The 22,243-nt window shown below is 43.2% G+C and overlaps 1 protein-coding gene across 3 annotated transcripts in view; it reads right to left on the bottom strand.

Moving 5' to 3' along the window:
- The window catches only part of LOC137521938 (uncharacterized), a 69,096-nt gene that overhangs the window by 24,438 nt on the left and 22,415 nt on the right, over positions 1-22,243 (bottom strand). For all 3 annotated transcript variants that reach the window (XM_068241888.1, XM_068241889.1, XM_068241887.1), the window contains exons 2-3: positions 8,615-8,713; positions 6,776-6,835 (exon numbers count right to left, since the gene is read on the bottom strand). In XM_068241888.1, coding sequence (XP_068097989.1) covers positions 6,776-6,835; positions 8,615-8,625 — 71 coding nt within the window. In that variant the 5' untranslated portion in view covers positions 8,626-8,713. The remainder of the gene's footprint in view (positions 1-6,775; positions 6,836-8,614; positions 8,714-22,243) is intronic.

Raw genomic sequence — 22,243 nt, 5'->3', positions numbered from 1 at the left:
GCTCCGCACCCTGACTATACCAGCCCGCATGGTCCATGGATTGGGGGGTCTCGGAAGGGGAGGGGCAGCCAAGCTTTCCCCTCCCCCTCCGAGCCCTTGTCCAATCCAAGGACAAGGGGCTCTTCTCCACCTCCGATGGGCGGTGGAGGTGGAGGCCGCGATTTCCTGGGGGGGAGGTTCATGGTGGCATCTGGGAGTCCCCTTTAAAAAGGGGTCCCCCAGATGCCCACCCCCCCTCCCAGGAGAAATGAGTATAGAGGTACTTGTACCCCTTACCCATTTCCTTTAAGAGTTAAAAGTAAATAAACACACAGACACTTTGAAAAAGTATTTTAATTGAACAAAAAACATAACCACGAAAAAAGTCCTTTAATATTCTTAATTAACCATTAATACTTACCTGTCCCTTTAAAAGCCAGTTCCCACGCAATATCCTCGGAAATATACTAATCAGTTACAATGTAACAAAGCTATTACAATGTAACAACTTTGTTACTTTGTAACACCACCGCACCCGACGTCACTCGCCGCCACCGCCGCGTCTGCGCTGACCCGACAGAGCTCTGAGCTATATAGCTCAGAGCTCCCTAAGCATCTTTGTATTTGGGCTCCAAGGAGCCCCATTGGTCCTTAGCAGACCAATGGGGTTCCTTTAAATCAGAAGGAACCCCATTGGTCTGCTAAGGACCAATGGGGCTCCTTGGAGCCCAAATACAAAGATGCTAAGAGAGCTCTGAGCTATATAGCTCAGAGCTCTGTCGGGTCCGTGCGGGACGCTAAGTCCCCGCCGCTTCCCGCTGTCCTCCCCGCCTCTTCCACATGTCACCCACATGTCACCCACATGTGGGTGACATGTGGGTGACAGATGTGGGCGGGGCTGACAGCGGGAGGCGGCGGGGACTTAGCGTCCCGCACTGACCCGACAGAGCTCTGAGCTATATAGCTCAGAGCTCTCTTAGCATCTTTGTATTTGGGCTCCAAGGAGCCCCATTGGTCCTTAGCAGACCAATGGGGTTCCTTTTGATTTAAAGGAACCCCATTGGTCTGCTAAGGACCAATGGGGCTCCTTGGAGCCCAAATACAAAGATGCTTAGGGAGCTCTGAGCTATATAGCTCAGAGCTCTGTCGGGTCAGCGCAGACGCGGGGGTGGCGGCGAGTGACGTCGGGTGCGGTGGTGTTACAAAGTAACAAAGTTGTTACATTGTAATAACTTTGTTACATTGTAACTGATTAGTATATTTCCGAGGATATTGCGTGGGAACTGGCTTTTAAAGGGACAGGTAAGTATTAATGGTTAATTAAGAATATTAAAGGACTTTTTTCGTGGTTATGTTTTTTGTTCAATTAAAATACTTTTTCAAAGTGTCTGTGTGTTTATTTACTTTTAACTCTTAAAGGAAATGGGTAAGGGGTACAAGTACCTCTATACTCATTTCTCCTGGGAGGGGGGGTGGGCATCTGGGGGACCCCTTTTTAAAGGGGACTCCCAGATGCCACCATGAACCTCCCCCCCAGGAAATCGCGGCCTCCACCTCCACCGCCCATCGGAGGTGGAGAAGAGCCCCTTGTCCTTGGATTGGACAAGGGCTCGGAGGGGGAGGGGAAAGCTTGGCTGCCCCTCCCCTTCCGAGACCCCCCAATCCATGGACCATGCGGGCTGGTATAGTCAGGGTGCGGAGCCCCACGCGGCCGGTGCTCCGCATTCTGGCTATCCCAGTCTGCATGGGGGACAAGGGGTTAAAGAGGTCTGGGAGGGGGGACCCCACGTCGTTTTTTTTTTAATATTTCCCACACTCAGAACGAAGTAAGTAAAACTCTTCCCACTTGGGGGAATCTATGAAAATAAAACACTATTGTTACCTGTGCAAAAAAAACTGACATTTTCCGCATTTAAAAGACATTTTTGCCCTTGAAACTTAAAAATCGATTTTCTCAAAAACTATAAGGTCTTTTTGAAAAAAAAATTTTTCCTCTTATTCCCACTGATCCCCTTAATATACCCTGTAAATTTGGTGTTTCTAAATTTTAAGCAGGCTTTGCTATTAACCGTTAAAGTCGGCGGGTTTTTAAATGTATCTATTTTTCCTTTGAAACTTTAACATCGATTTTCTCAAAAACTATAAAGTCTTTTTGAAAAAAAATTTTTTCCTCTTATTCCTTCTGATCTCCTTAATATATTCTCCAAATTTGAGGCTCTTAGCACTTAAGGGGGCTTTGCTATTAACCCTTAAAGTCGGCGGCTTTTTTATATTATACGGGAGCGTAATATTACGCGATTACGGCAGACTGTGTAATTTCAATGGGAGTTTACTGTCTTACGCGTAATTTGTTACGCGTAAAACGTAACCCACGGTCTACGCGTAATTAATTACGCGTAATACCGTAACCTTACACGTAACGCTTACGGTGCATTTGTAGTGAATTACGATGCGTAATTACGCTAATGCGTAATTTCGGCCCAGCACTGATTAGAACCTGACCCCACTCAGGTTTAAGAAGTCACTCTCTGTAGATAGAAAGAAGGGGACAGTCCCCTCCACCCAAGGTGGACTATATACTGTGCAAATTTGGACAGAGGCGCCAGGCAGGTTAAAATGATCTAAAAACAACTGAAAAGGAGGAGTACAGATGGAATTACCTCCTGAAATGATGGACAATCGAGATTGTTCAAATCACAAATAACAATTTATTTTGGCACTCCGCAACGCGTTTCGCAGGTATAACCCGCCTCATCAGGCAAGGAGTGCAAGCTCAAAAAGGTCCAATAGTGGACAGAGGCGCATTGCCACTATTGGACCTTTTTGAGCTTGCACTCCTTGCCTGATGAGGCGGGTTATACCTGCGAAACGCGTTGTGGAGTGCCAAAATAAATTGTTATTTCTGATTGTTATCTCGATTGTCCATCATTTCAGGCGGTAAGTCCACCTGTATTCCTCCTTTTTAGTTGTCTTTAGATCATTTTAACCTGCCTGGCGCCTCTGTCCAAATTTGCACAACCTTGTGTATAGGTTGACTCCAATATTCAACCCTCTTAAACTGGAATTTATTTATTAACTCAAGTATAAGTCTACCCAGCAAAGTTAATGGTTGCACTTGGGTCTCAGGAGGGGTTAATGACTGCACTGCATACAGTATTGCAGCCATTGACCCCCCCTGTCACTTAGTGCAGCCAATACCTCCTCCAGGCCCCAAGTGTTGCAATGATTCACCCCCTTCCTGCAGCCCAGTATTTCCCCCGCACCACTTTCCTTGTTAATTGTTGTGGCCAGGACTTTCAGACCTGTGTTTTCTTGGCATTACCTTTCCTCAGAGTATCACTTATCACTGGGTAAAATGCTGCAAATTGGAATGTCACTATCAGTACACTGATTGCTCAGTGTTGCCTGTGACTCGTATATAAGTCGACCCCTATACTTAGACTTATACTTGAGTATATACATTATTTCACGGGTTTATATGAAAAGGGCGCCTGTAAAAAAGGGCGCCTGGTGGAGCCCATATATACCAATTTCGGCTACAAAAAAGGCGCCTGGTGTAGCCCATATAAACTTTGACTACAAAAAAGGCGCCTGGTGTAGCCCATATAAAAACTTCGGCTACAAAAAAACTCCGGGATGTGTTAATTACTATTCACCTTCCAGGCCGCCATGGATAGTGGGGGAATGAAATAAATCGACTTCCAGTGCTTGTAGCCCATATAAAAACTTTGGCTACAAAAAAACTCCGGGATGTGTTAATTGCTATTCGCCCTCCAGGCCGTCATGGATAGTGGGGGAATGAAATAATTCGGCTTCCAGCGCTTGTAGCCCATATAAAAACTTTGGCTACAAAAAAAGGCGCCTGGTGTAGCCCATATAAACTTCGGCTACAAAAAAGGCGCCTGGTGTAGCCCATATAAACTTCGGCTACAAAAAAGGGCGCCTGGTGTAGCCCATATAAAAACTTCGGCTACAAAAAAAAGGCGCCTGGTGTAGCCCATATAAACTTCGGCTACAAAAAAGGCGCCTGGTGTAGCCCATATAAACTTCGGCTACAAAAAAGGCGCCTGGTGTAGCCCATATAAACTTCGGCTACAAAAAAAGGCGCCTGGTGTAGCCCATATCAAAACTTGGGCGCCCTTTTCTACACCTTGTAACCCATATTTCCAGAAATAACATTGATGTCTATGGTGGCGCCCTTTTCATACAGGCAGCTCAGGCGCCCTTTTCAACCGATACCTTATTTCACACATAATATATAGCATCTCTATATACCGGACAGTTCCAGGCAAACTTGGGCTGTTCGCCAGTCACATTTAGTGCAATTTAAAAAAAAATTGTGTTCTCATTTAACATTAAAGTCAACGGCCGCCGACTTTAGCAGTTAATAGAAAAGCCCCTGTACCTGCTAGAAACACCAAATTTGAACGGCATGTTAAGGAGGACAGTGAGAACAAAATGAAGAGAATTTTTCAAAAAGACCTTGTAGTTTGAAAATCGATTTTTAAGTTCATGTGCTGAGTGTGGGGAATTGGTTAATGGCTGCAGACTTCAGCAGTTAATAGCAAAGCTGCCGTACCTGCTAGAGACAGCAAATTTTCAGAGTATGTTAAGGAGGTCAGTGGGAACAGGAGGAAGAGAATTTTTCAAAAAGACCTTATAGTTTTGGAGGAAATCGATTTTAAAGTTACGATAGGAAAAAAAGTATATGTATAAATGTGGTAAATGGCTTATGATGTATCAACCTAACGGTAGTGTACATTAACATTTATCAAAAGAAAGAGCAGGGAATTTCATGATGGGGTTTCCAGGCCGGTCTGCTACATCACTAACAATATAGTGTGCAAGCATGCACATAGAAGGTGCTGTGTTTAAACGTACTGATGCAGTGTAGTACTCATGCAGCCTATAACTTTCACACTAACCCTTCACTACCAACACTTAACACTAACCCCGCTACCTACACTAACTGATAGCCAAAGTGGGGTTTGTCTACAAAATACTCAATACTGGGTATCTGGTTACTTACACTTACCTGCCTTTACCAATATCTGGACTTCAGCTAAATGGTAAATTGCTGCCATAACTGCAATTTTATGTTACAGTCTATGGCGAAACCCAAATGACCTGCTTTGAGCACTAGGCGTATACTAGACTTTGTGTGATACTCCTTCTCGTTATTGCCTGAGGAAGCATGAATATACCTTCGAAACGCGTTGCCTGTTAATTTGAGAGTATGTGAATAAATGTGTTCTGTTGAAAAATTGACAGCTTCACGTCTGCTTGGGGGAGGGGAGTCCACCACTACCTCCCTAACAATTTTAACAATTTTACCCTTTTGGCGCATCTGTTCACCTTCTGCATTACTAGTGTCCACCCCGGGTGGAGGGGTGATATACCCATATTTCCTGATCTACAGAGAGCGACATCTTAGCCCTAAATGGGGACAGGCCTTAATCTTCCCACCTGCATTTACAGTGGTTGCCTGAGTGGTAACCCTGGTTTGTGAGTATAATTACTTACGTTTAATTTTTCTCCCAAATCCAATACATACTACACTATATTGGGCTCTCGGTTTTCTTTCCTTTTGGATGCTGTAAGCTTGTGGTTCACAGGAAGTAAAATTTGTAGACCCCACTAGACCGGATAGGTGTATAACCATTGGGAAGCACAATTATAAAATAGATGTAAAGTTTGAAAGTGCAAAGCCAAAAATAATACCCATAATTTACACTACATGTATGTTGAGCTTTCAGGATTTAATAACTTCAATTTTGGGTTTCAGTTGAGCTGAAAAAAACAAACAAACAAACAAAAGAATCTGATAGGCTACTTAGGCTAGTAAAGGGAATGTCCCCGTTTGGATAAAATTCCACTGTTCCTCTTTTTTTTCTGAAATGCTCCTCTTTTAGGGTGGAAATATACGTAAATCTGTACACATAAATGTACAATTTATTGTTTTTACTCTGCTCAACATCACTTATTTGGAGAGAAATTTCAAGCTTCCCTTTTTTCTTTCTTTTTTTTTCTTTTGTTTTTTCCTTCTTTTTTTTAAGCATTTGTTTGAGTTTACTAAAAAAAATAAAAATAAAATCAGAAAAAAACAAAAAAGGCTGTATAAATTAATGCACAATTTACCTGCTAAAGATTTTTAATCTGAGAGAGCCTAAGCGCTTTGAGTCCTATGGGAGGAAAGCGCTATAGAAATGTTATTGTGTTGTATTATTGTATTGTAAACATACAATAAAAATATGTTTTCCTATTTTTCATTACCCATACAGTTATCACGTTTGCTTTTGTGCACGAGTAATATTGTCTGTTTACAAACTACAAATTCCCAAAGTACAGTTTATTTTCTCTGAAAGCTGCCATTGCATTTTATTGCATAGTTGCTATATTTATATATTAAAATCTATCTAGTGATCACTTCATTATTCAGCTCCGTACATCTTAGTTTCGGCAGTTTGCTAATGTTTACTAAATGTATTTGATAAAGGAATGTTATCACCTCTTCAGATGTGGCCAGAAGCTTTCCACTTAAGAACAAAGTGCTGTGTTTAACTGTTTGATTGCTGTCCTGCTACAATTTTTTGTGGTAGTTGATTTTATGCTGCAAATAATCTTTTAGAACATAGAGGAAATGCTGAGTTTCATACCCCATTAAGTAATGACTAAAATTTGAAGATTAGACCCCGAATGAAGGGGTCGTTTGTACATTAGAATCTGGACCACTCTAAAGGGAAATTTGGTGTTTTAAGAGCGAGCTATTCTCTCTATATTTTCAGTCATTGCTTACCCGATCTCCTGCACGGGGGTCTTCACAGCGGTGACAGTCACACCTGCGCTCTTGTTTCTCCTGTTACAACACAGAAAAAAATTGTTATATTTAACCATTTTCGCCAAAAGGTTGCTGCTAGGCTGCTGCGTGCGCCTTTCTTCTTTGATCTAAGTCTGATTCCCATTCTTTGATCTAAATCTCTGGTAGAAAAGCCAACAGCTTCTTTTCAGAGGCCGAGGTTTTTCTGACCAAAAAAAAATCACGTCCTCCTTGTGCTTCCTGTAAGCGAGCACTCTCACTTACAGGATGGGAATTAAACAAAATCACTGTGGCCATCTTGTGGCCAAATAGTAAGACTACAAGCAAATACATTTTTTTTACACATAACACAATAAATGACATTTAAAATTAACTGTTTAACCCTCACACCTCAAAAAATACCCAAATAAAATGTTTAACTAAAAAAAAAAAAATTTTACAATTTAAAAAAAATAACTAAATAAATAATTACCTAAGGGTCTGAACTTTTTAAATATGCATGTCAAGAGGGTACTTTACTAATATTTTTTTTAATTATAAGCTTGTAAATAGTGATGGACGCAAAACTAAAAAAATGCACCTTTATTTACAAATAAAATATTGGCACCATACATTGTGATAGGGACATAATTTAAATGGTGTAATAACCAGGACAAATGGGCAAATAAAATACGTGGGTTTTAATTATGGCAGCATGTATTGTTTTTAAACTATAATGGCCGAAAACTGAGAAATAATGAATTTTTTTGCATTTTTTTCTTAATATTCCTGTTAAAATGCGTTTAGAAAAAAATAATTCTTAGCAAAATGTACCACCCAAAGAAAGCCTAATTGATGGCGGAAAAAACAAGATATAGATCAATTAATTGTGTTTAATTAAGTAGTGGTAAAGTTATTGGCGAATGAATGGGAGGTGAAAATTGCTCGGAGGCATAAGGTGAAAAACTACTGAAGGCTGAAGTGGTTAACATTGGTAATAATATTTCAGTGATGGTTTTCATTTATTTAGGTCATTGTATAGCAGAAGAATAGGTTGTGACAGGTAACCTATTGGGCCAAGCATGCGGGGATCATGTCCACTAAAGCCACTGGACCCGCCGGGGCTCAGGGTTGGTTCAGTGGCACGGCCATTACTTAGGAGTGTGCGTAAGTTACCAGTGCACGCTACGCAGCATAGCGTGCACTGAACTTGAGCTCCTCTCATTAAGCTGCGCTTGATGAATCAAGCCCATTGCTATTTCTGTGGGTTTGCTGCATGTTACACTGCTCTTTTTATTGGTTAACAATAAAGAGGCGTAGTTAGGGTTTTCAGTGCCCAGGGACAAAGACAGTTTTCGCAACTCTCCTCCCCCCGGACAAAATGGGCGTTGCCACATATCACAAATGTGCCCCTCCTCCCCCAGTATAGAAAAGCCTGATGTGTCCCCCTTTAAATAGCGAAATGTGTACCTTTTAGATAGCCAGATGTACCCCACTTTGACTGCTGCTATTACTGCTTCTCCACTCCTCTGCAGGGGAAGAGAAGCAGGGACACTTCGGGAAGCCAGTGAGCTGCCTCTCACGCATGTGGGGGTGCAGTGCCCTCACAGTGCTGCGCCTGGGGACATGTGTTCCCCTTTGCCCCCCATAGCTACGCCTACATCTCTGCTGTTATATGGAGCTGCAGATCTTAGTGGGAAGTGCAGACCATAACTGTACTTTGTATAAACAGCAGGTGCGTCTCCTGAGTACACAATTACTCAACACCCTTCAGATCAGTCATTGAGTAACCACACCTCCCAACAAGTGTCAGCCGTTGTCTCACCTTCACATACTTACCTCCTACTCATCTCTGGCTTTCTGCTCTTCCAGTAATAGTCTCTTTACTTCTAATCCAAACTTATTTTATGAACAAAGGTCAAACTGGTGCCACAGATTCTGCAAAACAATTTAAAGAGGAACTTTACCAAAAAATACTAGTAGTGGGAAGAAAATGAATCAAGACATTGCAAAATGGGAAGTAATAAAAGATGGATAAATTGATACTTGCCATGTAATTCATTTATGTTGTTTGAATTTACTGTAAGCCTGCAGGTTGTCATATTTACTGCTGACAGACATGGAAAAGACAGCAACCACTGCCCTTAAAGGGAATGTCCGAGGTCATTAAAAAAAAATCTACTTGCTCAGGGCTTCCTCCAGCCCCTTGCAGCTGTCCTATGCCCTCACCGCAGCTCCGCTCCCAGCCAGTGGCCTGGGGGTTCCCCGCCGGTACAAATGCCAACCTCGCCCCAGTCTACATCTACTGCGCTTGTGCGAGAGCCACTGTAGTAGATACACTTTAGACTACGTGAGTGCGACCGCGAGCAGCTCTCATGCAGGCACAGTAGATGCCGACCTAGTGAGGTTGGCGTCTGCACCGGAGAGGTGCGGCGAGGGCACAGGACGGCTGCAAGGGGCTGGAGCAAGCCCCGGGTAAGTAGATTTTTTTTTTATGACCTCAGACATTCCCTTAAACCATAAACACACCTGCTAACAATTTGATAGGCCGAAAGGTAAATATATATGCAGAGAGGGAGATACTGCTTGCTTGGCAGTTGGAAACAAGCCATTATTTCCCACAATGCAACAAGGTTCACAGACAGGAAGCTGCCATGGCCCTGACATCACACTATGGGAGGGGTTTTACCACAATATGAGCCACAAAGAAATCTCTGATGCACTATTAGAGAAAAGGTAAATATTTCTCAAGAGAAAGGGGGTACCAGCTACTGATTGGGATGAAGATCAAACTTAGGGTTAAAGTTCCTCTTTAATAAGAAATAAATATACAGCACAATGAGATAAACAGGTGTATCTATAATAATGATCCTACTTAGACTAAAGGTAGCCGATTCACAATCTGTTTGCAGTAAAGGCAGCCATATGATCACCTCTCTGATCAGATTCGATCAGATAGGGATCTGTCAGTTGGTCGATCTAATGGCAAATCGACCAGTGTATGGCTACCTTTACTTATTTTATTTTAGGAATTAAAAATCTTTTCCCTATACAAAACCCTCCCTAGTTTCCACTAAAGATGGTCACTGAGGGGTTAATCATTGAAAACATATTGCAAATTGTATGCAGATTGGAACTGGGTCAATCAAACACATCTCCTGCTGATGTGCATTAAATGTGTATGCATTAAATTTGTATGCAAGCCTCGTTTAAAATGGACCTGAACTCTTGCACAGGACAAAAGCAAAAACATAGAGGAATGCACCCTGTATGTATTTAGAGGGTTTAGCCCGTCTAATTCACCCTCATTTGTGACTAATCACAAGTTGTAATTTGATCTCTCAGCTGTGTCAGCTCAGGAATATTCTCTGCCACGGCAGATGAGCTTATTTGTAAACACAGGATGTTAACAATATCTTATGCTACGTACACACATGCGACAACGATCGTTCGTTGTCAACGACGAACGATCTTTTAATTGACGAAAGAACGACCGAAGTAAAGTTAGTTGTAAAAAGTGTGTAACGATCACATCGTTAGAACGAACGTTACACCACGTAAAAGCACTTATTGCGCCTGCGCATAAAATTGTAAAGTTCCTTGGAGAAAAAGTGAAATGCGCATGTCCAGCCTGGTACGAACGATCGTTTCCAACGATGTACCACTTTTGCTAACGATCGTCGGTGGTAAAAATCCGCCAAGACAGAACTTTGTTTTGTAGCGATTTGACTCGTTCGTCGTTTGCCTTAATAGTCGTTGGTTCGTTTTTTGTAACGATCGTCGTTGGTAAAGATCGGGGAACGATACAAACGACTATAGTCGCATGTGTGTACGCACCTTTAGACGGAAGCACAAAAAAGGGACAGATGGGGGCACATACACCTGTGGAGGTGTGGCTTAATTTTGAAGGTGTGGCTTAGCATGAGGGGTGGGGCTTAGTTTAGCAGCGGGGCTTAATCAGGGGCATGGGGCCCTCAAGGACCAATAGCACTCCAGGCAGTGGCCTGGAATGCCTATGCCTAAAAATGCCCCTGCAATAACCTCCATGCTAATGCATTAACAATATGGTGCTTTGGTAAAAATGGGATTGCACAAATGAGAAAAGGGTAATGCAGTTACTATGTTAACCTCTTTGCCCCTGAGATCAGTAAATTGCGTTCGATTTGAAGTTAGATGGAAACTCAGCAAGTGGAAAAGGGCCCACAGCAGAGGCGTAACTAGAAATCACTGGGCCCCCCTGCGAAACTTTGGAAGGGGGGCCCCCTCCCACCAACACCGCAATCCTGCATGCATACAGAAAACCGACAGAGGAGCGTGCTCCCAGCCTCAGCTTATTACACTCACTCTGTCCATCTCTGATGGAGCAGAACTGGCTCTGCAGACTCCTCCGGCATCACTACAGTACAAAGCACTTGGGGAGGGGTAGAGAGTTGGGGCAGGGCACTGTACACAAGAGCCTGCTTCACACTGAATAGGAACTGTCTACAAATCTTTGTCTACAACACTTTGTATGATTCATTATCAGTGGCTGAGCAGATGCAGTCTTTAGAACAACTGTGCAGAGAGAAGAAAGTGTTTTTCTCTCCTTGCCCGCAGGGGGCCCCCCTGTGGCTTCTGGGCCCCCCTGCGGCTGCATCCCTTGCAGGGTCTATTGTTACGCCCCTGGCCCACAGTGCTTTCACCCTTTCTTGTGTCATATAGTAGAATGCAGTAAATTATTCAGAATACCCACTTTGTTTGTATATCTACATATTGCTGTATATTGGTATGTAGCCCCGCCCTCTCAGTGAGGCTTATGCTTCATACACACTTGAGATAACAGTCTTTGGAAAATGAAAGATCACAGACCAATTTTACCCCATTCCATGTAGTATGAGAGCCATACTCTACACAGTCTATTCTATGGAGCTGCACTCCCCATCAGATAAAATCTTTGCAAGAAGCTGCACACAAAGATGCCCGTACACACTCAAAAGATCATTATCTGCAAAAGATCTCTTCCTGCAAAAGATCCATTCCATGCAAAATGCATTATAGTCTATGAGATCTGCAGATCATCATACACACTTGGTTTAACAGACTTCATCTGCATATCTGGCAATCATCTGCAGATCTGAAAATCCACCCTGTTGAATCTGATCTGCAGATGATCTGCAGATAATTGTCTGTTAAACCAAGTGTGTATGATGATCTGCAGATCTCATAGACTATAATGCATTTTGCATGGAATGGATCTTTTGCAGGAACAGATCTTTTGCAGATAATGATCTTTTGAGTGTGTACGGGCATCTTTGTGTGCAGCATCCTGCAAAGATTTTATTTGTTGGGGAGTGCAGCTCCATAGAATAGACTGTGTAGGTGTGGCTCTCATACTACATGGAAGGGGGTAAGATCTCTGTCTGATGTGGAGTTCAGCTCCATAGAAAAGACTGTGTAGGTATGGCTCTCATACTACATGGAAGGGGGTAAAATTGGTCTGTGATCTTTCATTTTCCAAAGACTTTTATCTCAAGTGTGTATGAAGCATTAGCCTAGGCTATTTAGGTATGCAGAATACTCCTCCTGGGAGAAACAAACAGACCTGTAGCATGTATGCATTTTTTTTTCACACCAAACATGTTAATCACATGCAATACAAGTCAATGGTAATGTCACTGTTTACATTCCAAATGCAAACATTTGCATGCGAAAATACAGTCAAATACATACAATTTCATGCACAATAATTTCAGTGGTATGCATGGAAACATCTCAGTGTGAAAATTCACATTAAAACAAAAAAAATAATCAGTTTTGAAAAATCACAAAAATGCAAAAAGTTCCAAATACGAAAAACTGTGGATTTTATTTTTGAGCTTGCAAAAACGTGAACGCAATTTCGCAAATTTTAGCAGAAGTTCAATATTCCATTGACTTTTATTAGCTGTGCGACAGACATGTTTTCGCACATTGGCAATTCGCATGCAAATATGAATATTTGTGAACCTGGCCTCAATATGTAACTCTTTACTGAGGCTGCATTTCCACTGGGGTGCCGCCTCCATTTCAGGCACCCGTGCTGATGCAAATGCATGCAGGGAAAAAAATGATGCATGCTGCATGCAGCACATGTTCGGATCCCCATAGCCGAGCACGGCACCGCACAGTAATATGTATCGCTCTGCCCTGCCATGCATGGCTATGGGGATCCGGATGTATGCTGCCACATCATTTTTATTCCCTGCATGCAATTCAGATGCAGCCTATTGATTTCAATAGGCTGCGATTCCGCATCCGAAATCGTGTGCGGAAAATGGCTGCGATTCGCGCCTAATGGAAAAAGACCCTGATGGATGGACATTTTTACAAATTCCACTGGAATGAGGGCTGGTTCAAACTTGGCGCTTTTTTAGCGCTTTGCTGATCACCGGCGATCAGCAAAGCACTGCTAGTAATGTATCCCTATGGATACAGTCACACTGCGGTGTTTACGATTTTGATCAATCGCAAACGCGGTGCATGCGGCGTCTTTGTGGCGACTGCGCTGTTCTTGTTCTATTGAATGGTAATCACAAGTGCAAATTGCGCTGAATCGTGCGATTTTGCCTGCCGCATTGACCCGAATGCAATCGCTAAGGAGTGGCAGGCAAGTGCCCAATGTGAACCGAACCTGACTAGAGATGGCTCGAACCTCCGATTTTCAGTTCGCGAACCTCGAACGCGAGCTTCCGCAAAAGTTCAGTTTGTGTGAACTTTTGCGAACCGCAATAGACTTCAATTGGAAGGCGAACTTTGAAAGCTAGAAACATTTACGACAGCGTGACCTCGAACAGACCTGCCAGGTGGCCTGCCTCTGGATCTGCCTATTTTGTCCATATTGGGGGGGATGAAGTAAAAGGTATGCACTGACTTAACTAATACAATGTGCGGTTACACAGGTGCAGTGAACAGGTTGCAGTGACTGCTGGTACAACAATGTGCTGTTACACAGGTGCAGTTAACAGGTATGCACGGACTGGTATACTAAACAGCATGCGGTCACACAGGTGCAGTGAACAGGTTGCAGGGATTGCTATTACAAATGTGTAGCTGTAGCCTGTCACACACACAGGTAGTCACTGAATGTTCTGGGCCTGGCAGTGGCACAGTAGGAATTACCACCAAGGGGCCAAAGGCCAGCTGCGACTGACTGACAGGGCTGTATATGCAAGTGGGCCACACACACACACACACACACACACACAAAAATAGATCACAAGAACAAGATTAGCTCTCAAAAGAGCTGTTGAGGGGTGCTTTTTTAGCAATAAGAATCAGCAAGGAGCAAGCTACCAAGCTTACAAGAGCCTAACTAAGCTTTCCCTATGTGATTCTGCAGCAGTTCTCCCTTCTCTAATTACTGCAGGCACACAAGTGAGTAAAAAGGCTGACACTGCCTGCCTTTTATAAGGGGGGAGGGGCTCCAGGAGGGTGTGTAGCCTGATTGGCTACAATGTGCCTGCTGACGGTGATGCAGAGGGTCAAAGTTGACCCTAATGATGCACTATGGGGGCGAATCGAACTTCCGGAAAAATTTGCGGTTCGCTGCGATCACGAACCACCGAAGTTCGCCGGGAACCGTTTGCTGGCGAACCATTCGAGACCTCTCTAGTCAAAACTGGTATTGCTTAAAAGGAAATATATACGGCAGCCATCATATCACTCTTACTTCAGGTGTGCCTTAAAGACTGAGGGGTTAAAAAAAACAGTAAAAAGGGAGAGGTTGAGGAGTTTAGTGATAGTTTGGGGCAGGGTGTCATTCTAATAATAGACATGCTTTATAGGAAACTAACAGGGAAAACACAGAAGAAGAAACAAGTTTATACATATGAATAGATATTTACCTAAGGCATAAGTATGTGGAAAATTACCTTCAGCGTGAGAAAATATGCGTGATTATTCCCACGCTGAAGTCATTAGAAATGGCTCGAACCTCTGATTTTAGGTTCGCGAACCTCGAACGCGAACTTCCGCAAAAGTTTGGGTTCTCGAGAACTGCAATAGACTTCAATGGGGATGCGAACTTTGAAAACTACAAACATTTATGCTGGCCACAAAAGTGATGGGAAAGATGTTGCAAGGGGTCTAACACCTGAAGGGGGCATGGCGGAGTGGGATAGACACCAAAAGTCCCGGGGAAAAATCTGGATTTTACGCACAGCAGCGTTTCAAGGGCAGAAATCACATTGAATGCTAAATTGGAGGCCTAAAGTGCTTTAAAACATCTTGCATGTGTATACATCAATCAGGGAGTGTAATTAGTGTACTGCTTCACACTAAAAAAAACCAAACTCACTGTGTAACGCACCGCAAACAGCTGTTTGTGTAGTGACGGCCTTGCTGGACTGGTGCGTACCAAGGCGAGAGTGCAGGCAATAGTGGTTTTCAAGCTTAGGTAGCTCAATGACAGAACAACAGTGACTGTCCAGCTGATCGAATTTGGTCTGTCCACAATGAAGCAACAACCTTATTATCTTGGGTAGCAGCGGCCTTAAAAATTCAGGAATCCGCCTGGAGTCCTGGACCCTGTTGGTGGTGGCGGAGAAGGCAGTCAAGCGGCCTGCAGGCAGAGATACTGTGTGTGGGGACTGACTTAGTTTTCAGGCAGGCCTGACCGTGCTTTGCAGACCACGTGGTCAGATGGACCCTTGACCCAATGCTGTGTGCCAGAGATGACACCACTTGCCTTTCAACATCACGGTACAGTTTGGGTATCACCTCTTTGAGAAATAATTGCGGCCTGGTGTCTTCCACTGCGGTGTGTGGCTTTTGTGTGCTGCTTTTCCTCAAGTGGTCATTCATATGGAAGTTGTCCTTACAAGGGTCTTGGTCTTTCCACAGCTCAATTTTTGGTGGCAGAGAGTACCGATGGCATTGCTCTCATCGGAGTCAGACGCACACAAAAATTTCCGCACCGCTGAGCCCTAGGGTGATGGCAGTTTGGTGGTGGCGGCCGACTGAGTGTTAAGTGGGGTGCCAGAATCAGAGCAGGAGGAAGAAGATATGTCATGCTTCCGTGCGGAAGCTGAGGATAATGAGGCGTTATGTGTTAAATAGTCAACTACGTCCTGACAATATTGGGGGTGGATGGCACGCGCCTTCTGAACACTGTACTTTGGTCCAGGGCCGCACGAAATCACGACAGCACAACCTCAAACAGACCTGCTGGGTGGCCTGCCGCTGCCTGTTTTGCCCATATTGGGGGGAATGAAGTGAAAGGTATGCACTGACTTGACTAATACAATGTGCAGTCACACAGGTGCAGTGAACAGGTATGCAGTGACTGGTATCAATACAATGTGCAGCTGTCACACACACAGGTACCATGAACAGGTAGTCACTGAATGTGCCGGGCCTGGCAGTGGCACAGTAGGAATTACCAAGGGGCCAAGGGCCAGCTGCGACTGACTGACAGGGCTGTACAGTATATGCAACAAGTGTCTGTGGGACACAAAAAAAAAAATAGATCACAAGAACAACATTAGCTCTCAAAAGAGCTGTTGAGGGGTGCTTTTTAGCAATAAGTATCATCAAGGAGCAAGCTAACAAGCCTAACAAGAGCCTAATTAAGCTTTCCCTAATGTCTGCAGCAAGCTCTCCCTTCTCTAATTACTGCAGCCACATGAGTGAGGGAAATGGCTGACACTGCCTGCCTTTTATAAGGGGGGGGGGGCTTCAGGAGGGAGTGTAGCCTGATTGGCTACCATGTGTCTGCTGACTGTGATGTAGAGGGTCAAAGTTGATTCTAATGATGTAGTATAGTGGGCGAGTCGAACTCGCATATAGTTCGTGTTCGATCTTGATCGCGAACCACTGGAGTTCGCATGTTCACGTTCGCATGCGAACCTGTTCAGGCCATCTCTAACCCTGACTGATGTTGTTCTGCTTCAGGCCATTATTGCCTCTTTCCTGATCACTGTAATGTTAGGTACACACGATGATATTTTTCAGCCGATCTACTGTCCAATCGATTTTCTGATCGATTTTCTTATCAATTTCCATTCACTTCTATGATAATTCGATCAGAAAAATGATCAAAAATAAGAAATTATCTATCAAACCATCTATCTGCCAAACTATCTTATGGTGTACCTAGCATTATGAAGTTCTCTGTAAACATACTACAGATTTTTTTTTTTCTTTGCTGAGTTCTCCATACTGGTCACGCTGTATTGTGGAAGAATGCAAATCACGTACCCAGTCAGGAGATCGTAAGAGGTTCATTAACAATGCAGAAATAAAAAAGCTATCACAATCCACAAAGCGGAATGTTGGGTATTTCCAGGGAGGCATACAGTACTTCAAAGCACAATATTCCTGGCTGTGTTGGTTACTGAAGAAACCTGTAAACACAGCTGTGCAGATGGTTAAACTTTCTTCGCCTCCGCTCCGGGGACAAAAGGAAGCATGACTCACTCACTCACTCACTCACATACTACTGTACGTCTGTCCCGCACCTTAAAAGCTAAGATCTGTTCATTATGAGCTCCCTGCTTTTGTCACTTGACACTTAAAGAGGAACTCCGGTGAAAATAATGTAATAAAAAATGGCATCATTTTACAATTATTATGTATAAATGATTTAGTCGATGTTTGCCCATTGTAAAATCTTTCCTCTCCCTGATTTACATTCTGACATTTATCACATGGTGACATTTTTACTGCTGGCAGGTGATGTCAGTGGAGGGAGATGCTGCTTGCTTTTTTGGCATTTGGAAACAGCTATTTACCACAATGCAATGAGGTTCACAGACAGGAAAATTTCAGGATCATGGTCCTGACATCACACTGTGGGAGGGGGTTTCACCACAATATTATTATTATTATTATTTATATAGCGCCGACATATTACGCAGCGCTGCACAGTGTATATATATATATATCTTGTCGCTAACTGTCCCTCAAAGGAGCTCACAATCTAGTCCCTACCATTGCCATATGGCTATATTATGTAGTGTATGTATTGTAGTCTAGGGCCAATTTTAGGGGGAGCCAATTAACTTATCCGTATGTTTTTGGAATGTGGGAGGAAACCGGAGTGCCCGGAGGAAACCCACGCAGACACGGAGAGAACATACAAACTCTTTGCAGATAGTGCCCTGGCTGGGATTCGAACCAGGGACCCAGCGCTGCAAGGCGAGAGACCTAACCACTACGCCACAGCCCCCTGATGATCCGTTTGAGGTAAGGGGGTATCCGCTACTGACTGGGATGACGTTCAAATCTTGGTTACGGTTTCTCTTTAAAGAGAACCAGAGATGAAGCAACCTCATGTATTTTACCTTATAAATCAGTGGGAACATGACAGTAAACACCTAATCTGCTCTTTGTTACATTGTTCTCTGTTTAATTTGCCTGTTATCACCTCTAAGATAAGAATCCCGACTAAGCAGTCGGTCTGGCTTTGCTACAGAATAATTATAGCTGAGACTGTGTTCTTTGCTGTCTTCAAGTCCAAGCCTGCCCCCTGCTGGCTTTGCTCAGGAATCATTATAGCTGAGTCATTATAGCAAAGCCAGAATCAATGCTCAGTCCGGGATTCTTATCTCAGCTAGATAACAGACACTTTTAGCAGTGAGGATGGAACAGAGAGCAGGGTAAATGTTTTCTCTAATGTTCCCACTGATTTCTATGGTAAAATACACAAGGGTGCTTCGTCTCTGGTTCACTTTAAGTACTAGACTGTGATTTTTCTTGCTGGCTTGCCTTCCTATACTTTCCCTTGTCACTGAGGCTGGGTGTACACTTGTCAGTGCACGAAAGGTCGCTTTTTCTGTTATGTGCGTTTTAGTGCGTTTTCAGTGCGTTTTTTGTGCGTTTGTTTTCGCATTCTGCGTTTTTTTTCTGCTCATGCGGTTTTCTTGAGTTTTATGTGCGTTTTAATGCATTTGCGTTTCGCTTATACAAAACACATATGCTTTTTGTACGCATTTTACATGCGTTTTTGTATATGTGGTTTATGCAAATCAATAGGAATTCACCAGGAAGCGGAAATGCATCAGAAAACATAGGTTTTTCTTTTTTTCAAAAACACATATAAAAACGCATACAAAACGCTATACATGGCATCACCATTGACTTTCATTATGTGTGTTTTTGAAAAATATGCAACAAAACCAGCATTTAAAAAGGCGTATTTAAAAACGCATACACCTGCGTATTTTCATGCGTCCCTGTGACTTAACATTATGTGCGTTAACGATGGGTTTTATGCAGTGCTAGCGTTTCAGCTTAGTGTGTTCCCCGCCTGAGGATGCACACTATATACTGTACATTGCATTGCGAATAAATGTGCATGTGAAAGAGGCCCTGTAGTGACATATAGTAGAATGCAGTAAAGAGGTCCTGTAGTGACACATAGTAGAATGCAGTAAAGAGGCCCTATAGTGACATATAATAGAATGCAGTAAAGAGGCCCTGCAGTGACCTATAGTAGAATGCAGTAAAGAGGCCCTGTAGTGACATATAATAGAATGCAGTAAAGAGGCCCTGTAGTGACATACAGTAGAATGCAGTAAACCGGCCCTGTAGTGACATATAGTAGAATGCAGTAAAGAGGTCCTGTAGTGACAGCAGAATGCAGTAAAGAGGCCCTGTAGTGACATATAGCAGAATGCAGTAAAGAGGCCCTGTAGTGACATATAGTAGAATGCAGTAAAGAGGCCCTGTAGTGACATATAGTAGAATGCAGTAAAGAGGCCCTGTAGTGACATATAGCAGAATGCAGTAAAGAGGCCCTGTAGTGACATACAGCATAATGTAGTAAAGAGGCCTGTAGTGACATATAGTAGAATGCAGTAAACCGGCCCTGTAGTGACATATAGTAGAATGCAGTAAAGAGGCCCTGTAGTGACATATAGTAGAATGCAGTAAAGATGCCCTGTAGTGACATATAGTAGAATGCAGTAAAGAGGCCCTGTAGTGACATATAGTAGAATGCAGTAAAGAGGTCCTGTAGTGACAGCAGAATGCAGTAAAGAGGCCCTGTAGTGACATATAGCAGAATGCAGTAAAGAGGCCCTGTAGGGACATATAGCAGAATGCAGTAAAGAGGCCCTGTAGTGACATATAGTAGAATTCAGTAAAGAGGCCCTGTAGTGGCATATAGTAGAATGCAGTAAAGAGGCCCTGCAGTGACCTATAGTAGAATGCAGTAAAGAGGCCCTGTAGTGACATACAGCAGAGTGCAGTAAAGAGGCCCTGTAGTGACATATAGCAGAATGCAGTAAAGAGGCCCTGTAGTGACATATAGCAGAATGCAGTAAAGAGGCCCTGTAGTGACACATAGTAGAATGCAGTAAAGAGGTCCTGTAGTGACATATAGCAGAATGCAGTAAAGAGGCCCTGTAGTGACATATAGCAGAATGCAGTAAAGAGGCCCTGTAGTGACATATAGTAGGATTCAGTAAAGAGGCCCTGTAGTGGCATATAGTAGAATGCAGTAAAGAGGCCCTGTAGTGACCTATAGTAGAATGCAGTAAAGAGGCCCTGTAGTGACATACAGCAGAGTGCAGTAAAGAGGCCCTGTAGTGACATATAGCAGAATGCAGTAAAGAGGCCCTGTAGTGACATATAGCAGAATGCAGTAAAGAGGCCCTGTAGTGACATATAGTAGAATGCAGTAAAGAGGCCCTGTAGTGACATATAGCAGAATGCAGTAAAGAGGCCCTGTAGTGACATATAGTAGAATGCAGTAAAGAGGCCCTGTAGTGACATACAGTAGAATGCAGTAAAGAGGCCCTGTAGTGACCTATAGTAGAATGCAGTAAAGAGGCCCTGTAGTGACACATAGCAGAATGCAGTAAAGAGGTCCTGTAGTGACAGCAGAATGCAGTAAACAGGCCCTGTAGTGACATATAGCAGAATGCAGTAAAGAGGCCCTGTAGTGACATATAGTAGAATTCAGTAAAGAGGCCCTGTAGTGGCATATAGTAGAATTCAGTAAAGAGGCCCTGTAGTGACATATAGCAGAATGCAGTAAAGAGGCCCTGCAGTGACATATAGTAGAATGCAGTAAAGAGGTCCTGTAGTGACACATAGCAGAATGCAGTAAAGAGGTCTTGTAGTGACAGCAGAATGCAGTAAAGAGGCCCTGTAGTGACATATAGCAGAATGCAGTAAAGAGGCCCTGTAGTGACATATAGTAGAATGCAGTAAAGAGGCCCTATAGTGACATATAGTAGAATGCAGTAAAGAGGACCTGTAGTGACATACAGTAGAATGCAGTAAAGAGGACATGTAGTGACATACAGTAGAATGCAGTAAACAGGCCCTGTAGTGACATATAGTAGAATGCAGTAAAGAAGCCCTGTAGTGACATATAGTAGAATGCAGTTAAGAGGCCCTGTAGCGACATATAATAGAATGCAGTAAAGAGGCCCTGTAGTGACATACAGTAGAATGTAGTAAACAGGCCCTGTAGTGACATATAGTAGAATGCAGTAAAGAGGACCTGTAGTGACACATAGCAGAATGCAGTAAAGAGGTCCTGTAGTGACAGCAGAATGCAGTAAAGAGGCCCTGTAGTGACATATAGCAGAATGCAGTAAAGAGGCCCTGTAGTGACATATAGTAGAATGCAGTAAAGAGGCCCTGTAGTGACCTATAGTAGAATGCAGTAAAGAGGACCTGTAGTGACATAGAGTAGAATGCAGTAAACAGGCCCTGTAGTGACATATAGTAGAATGCAGTAAAGAAGCCCTGTAGTGACATATAGTAGAATGCAGTAAAGAGGCCCTGTAGCGACATATAATAGAATGCAGTAAAGAGGCCCTGTAGTGACATACAGTAGAATGTAGTAAACAGGCCCTGTAGTGACATATAGTAGAATGCAGTAAAGAGGCCCTGTAGTGACATATAGTAGAATGCAGTAAAGAGGACCTGTAGTGACATATATAATTATTATTTATTTATAAAGCGCCAACATATTCCGTGGCGCTGTACAATGTAAGAAAACAAACAAGGGATACATAATGATACAGACAATGATATACATCAAATATGAACACTGATACAAGATACAGCACTGCTGATTACAATTTGATTTAACATGATGACTAAAATGTATAAATGTCTAACAGTGTGCAAGCAAGTAAATTAATAACAGTCCATGACACAAAAGGGTGAGAGCCCTGCCCTTGCGAGCTTACAATCTAAAGGAATGGGGTGGAAACAAGAGGTGGGGATGTATACAGTATATGTACAGGCAGTAGTTAGGTTATTTAGTGGGTGCATGGCCTAAGCTGGAGAATATGCTTGTCGGAAAAGGTGGGTTTTGAGGGAGCGTTTAAAGATTTCAAAGGTGGGAGAGTGGCGGATGTGTTGTGGAAGGGCATTCCAGAGGAGGGGTGAGGCATGTGAGAAGTCTTGTACACATGAATGTAAGGAGGTAATTGTAGAAGAGGATAGAAGAAGCTCGTGTGCAGATCTGAGATTGCGGTTGGGTTGGTA

The sequence above is a fragment of the Hyperolius riggenbachi genome, chromosome 6 (genome assembly GCF_040937935.1).
Source record: "Hyperolius riggenbachi isolate aHypRig1 chromosome 6, aHypRig1.pri, whole genome shotgun sequence".
Classification (NCBI taxonomy): domain Eukaryota; kingdom Metazoa; phylum Chordata; class Amphibia; order Anura; family Hyperoliidae; genus Hyperolius; species Hyperolius riggenbachi.
This window is presented reverse-complemented; position numbering and strand designations above follow the sequence as displayed.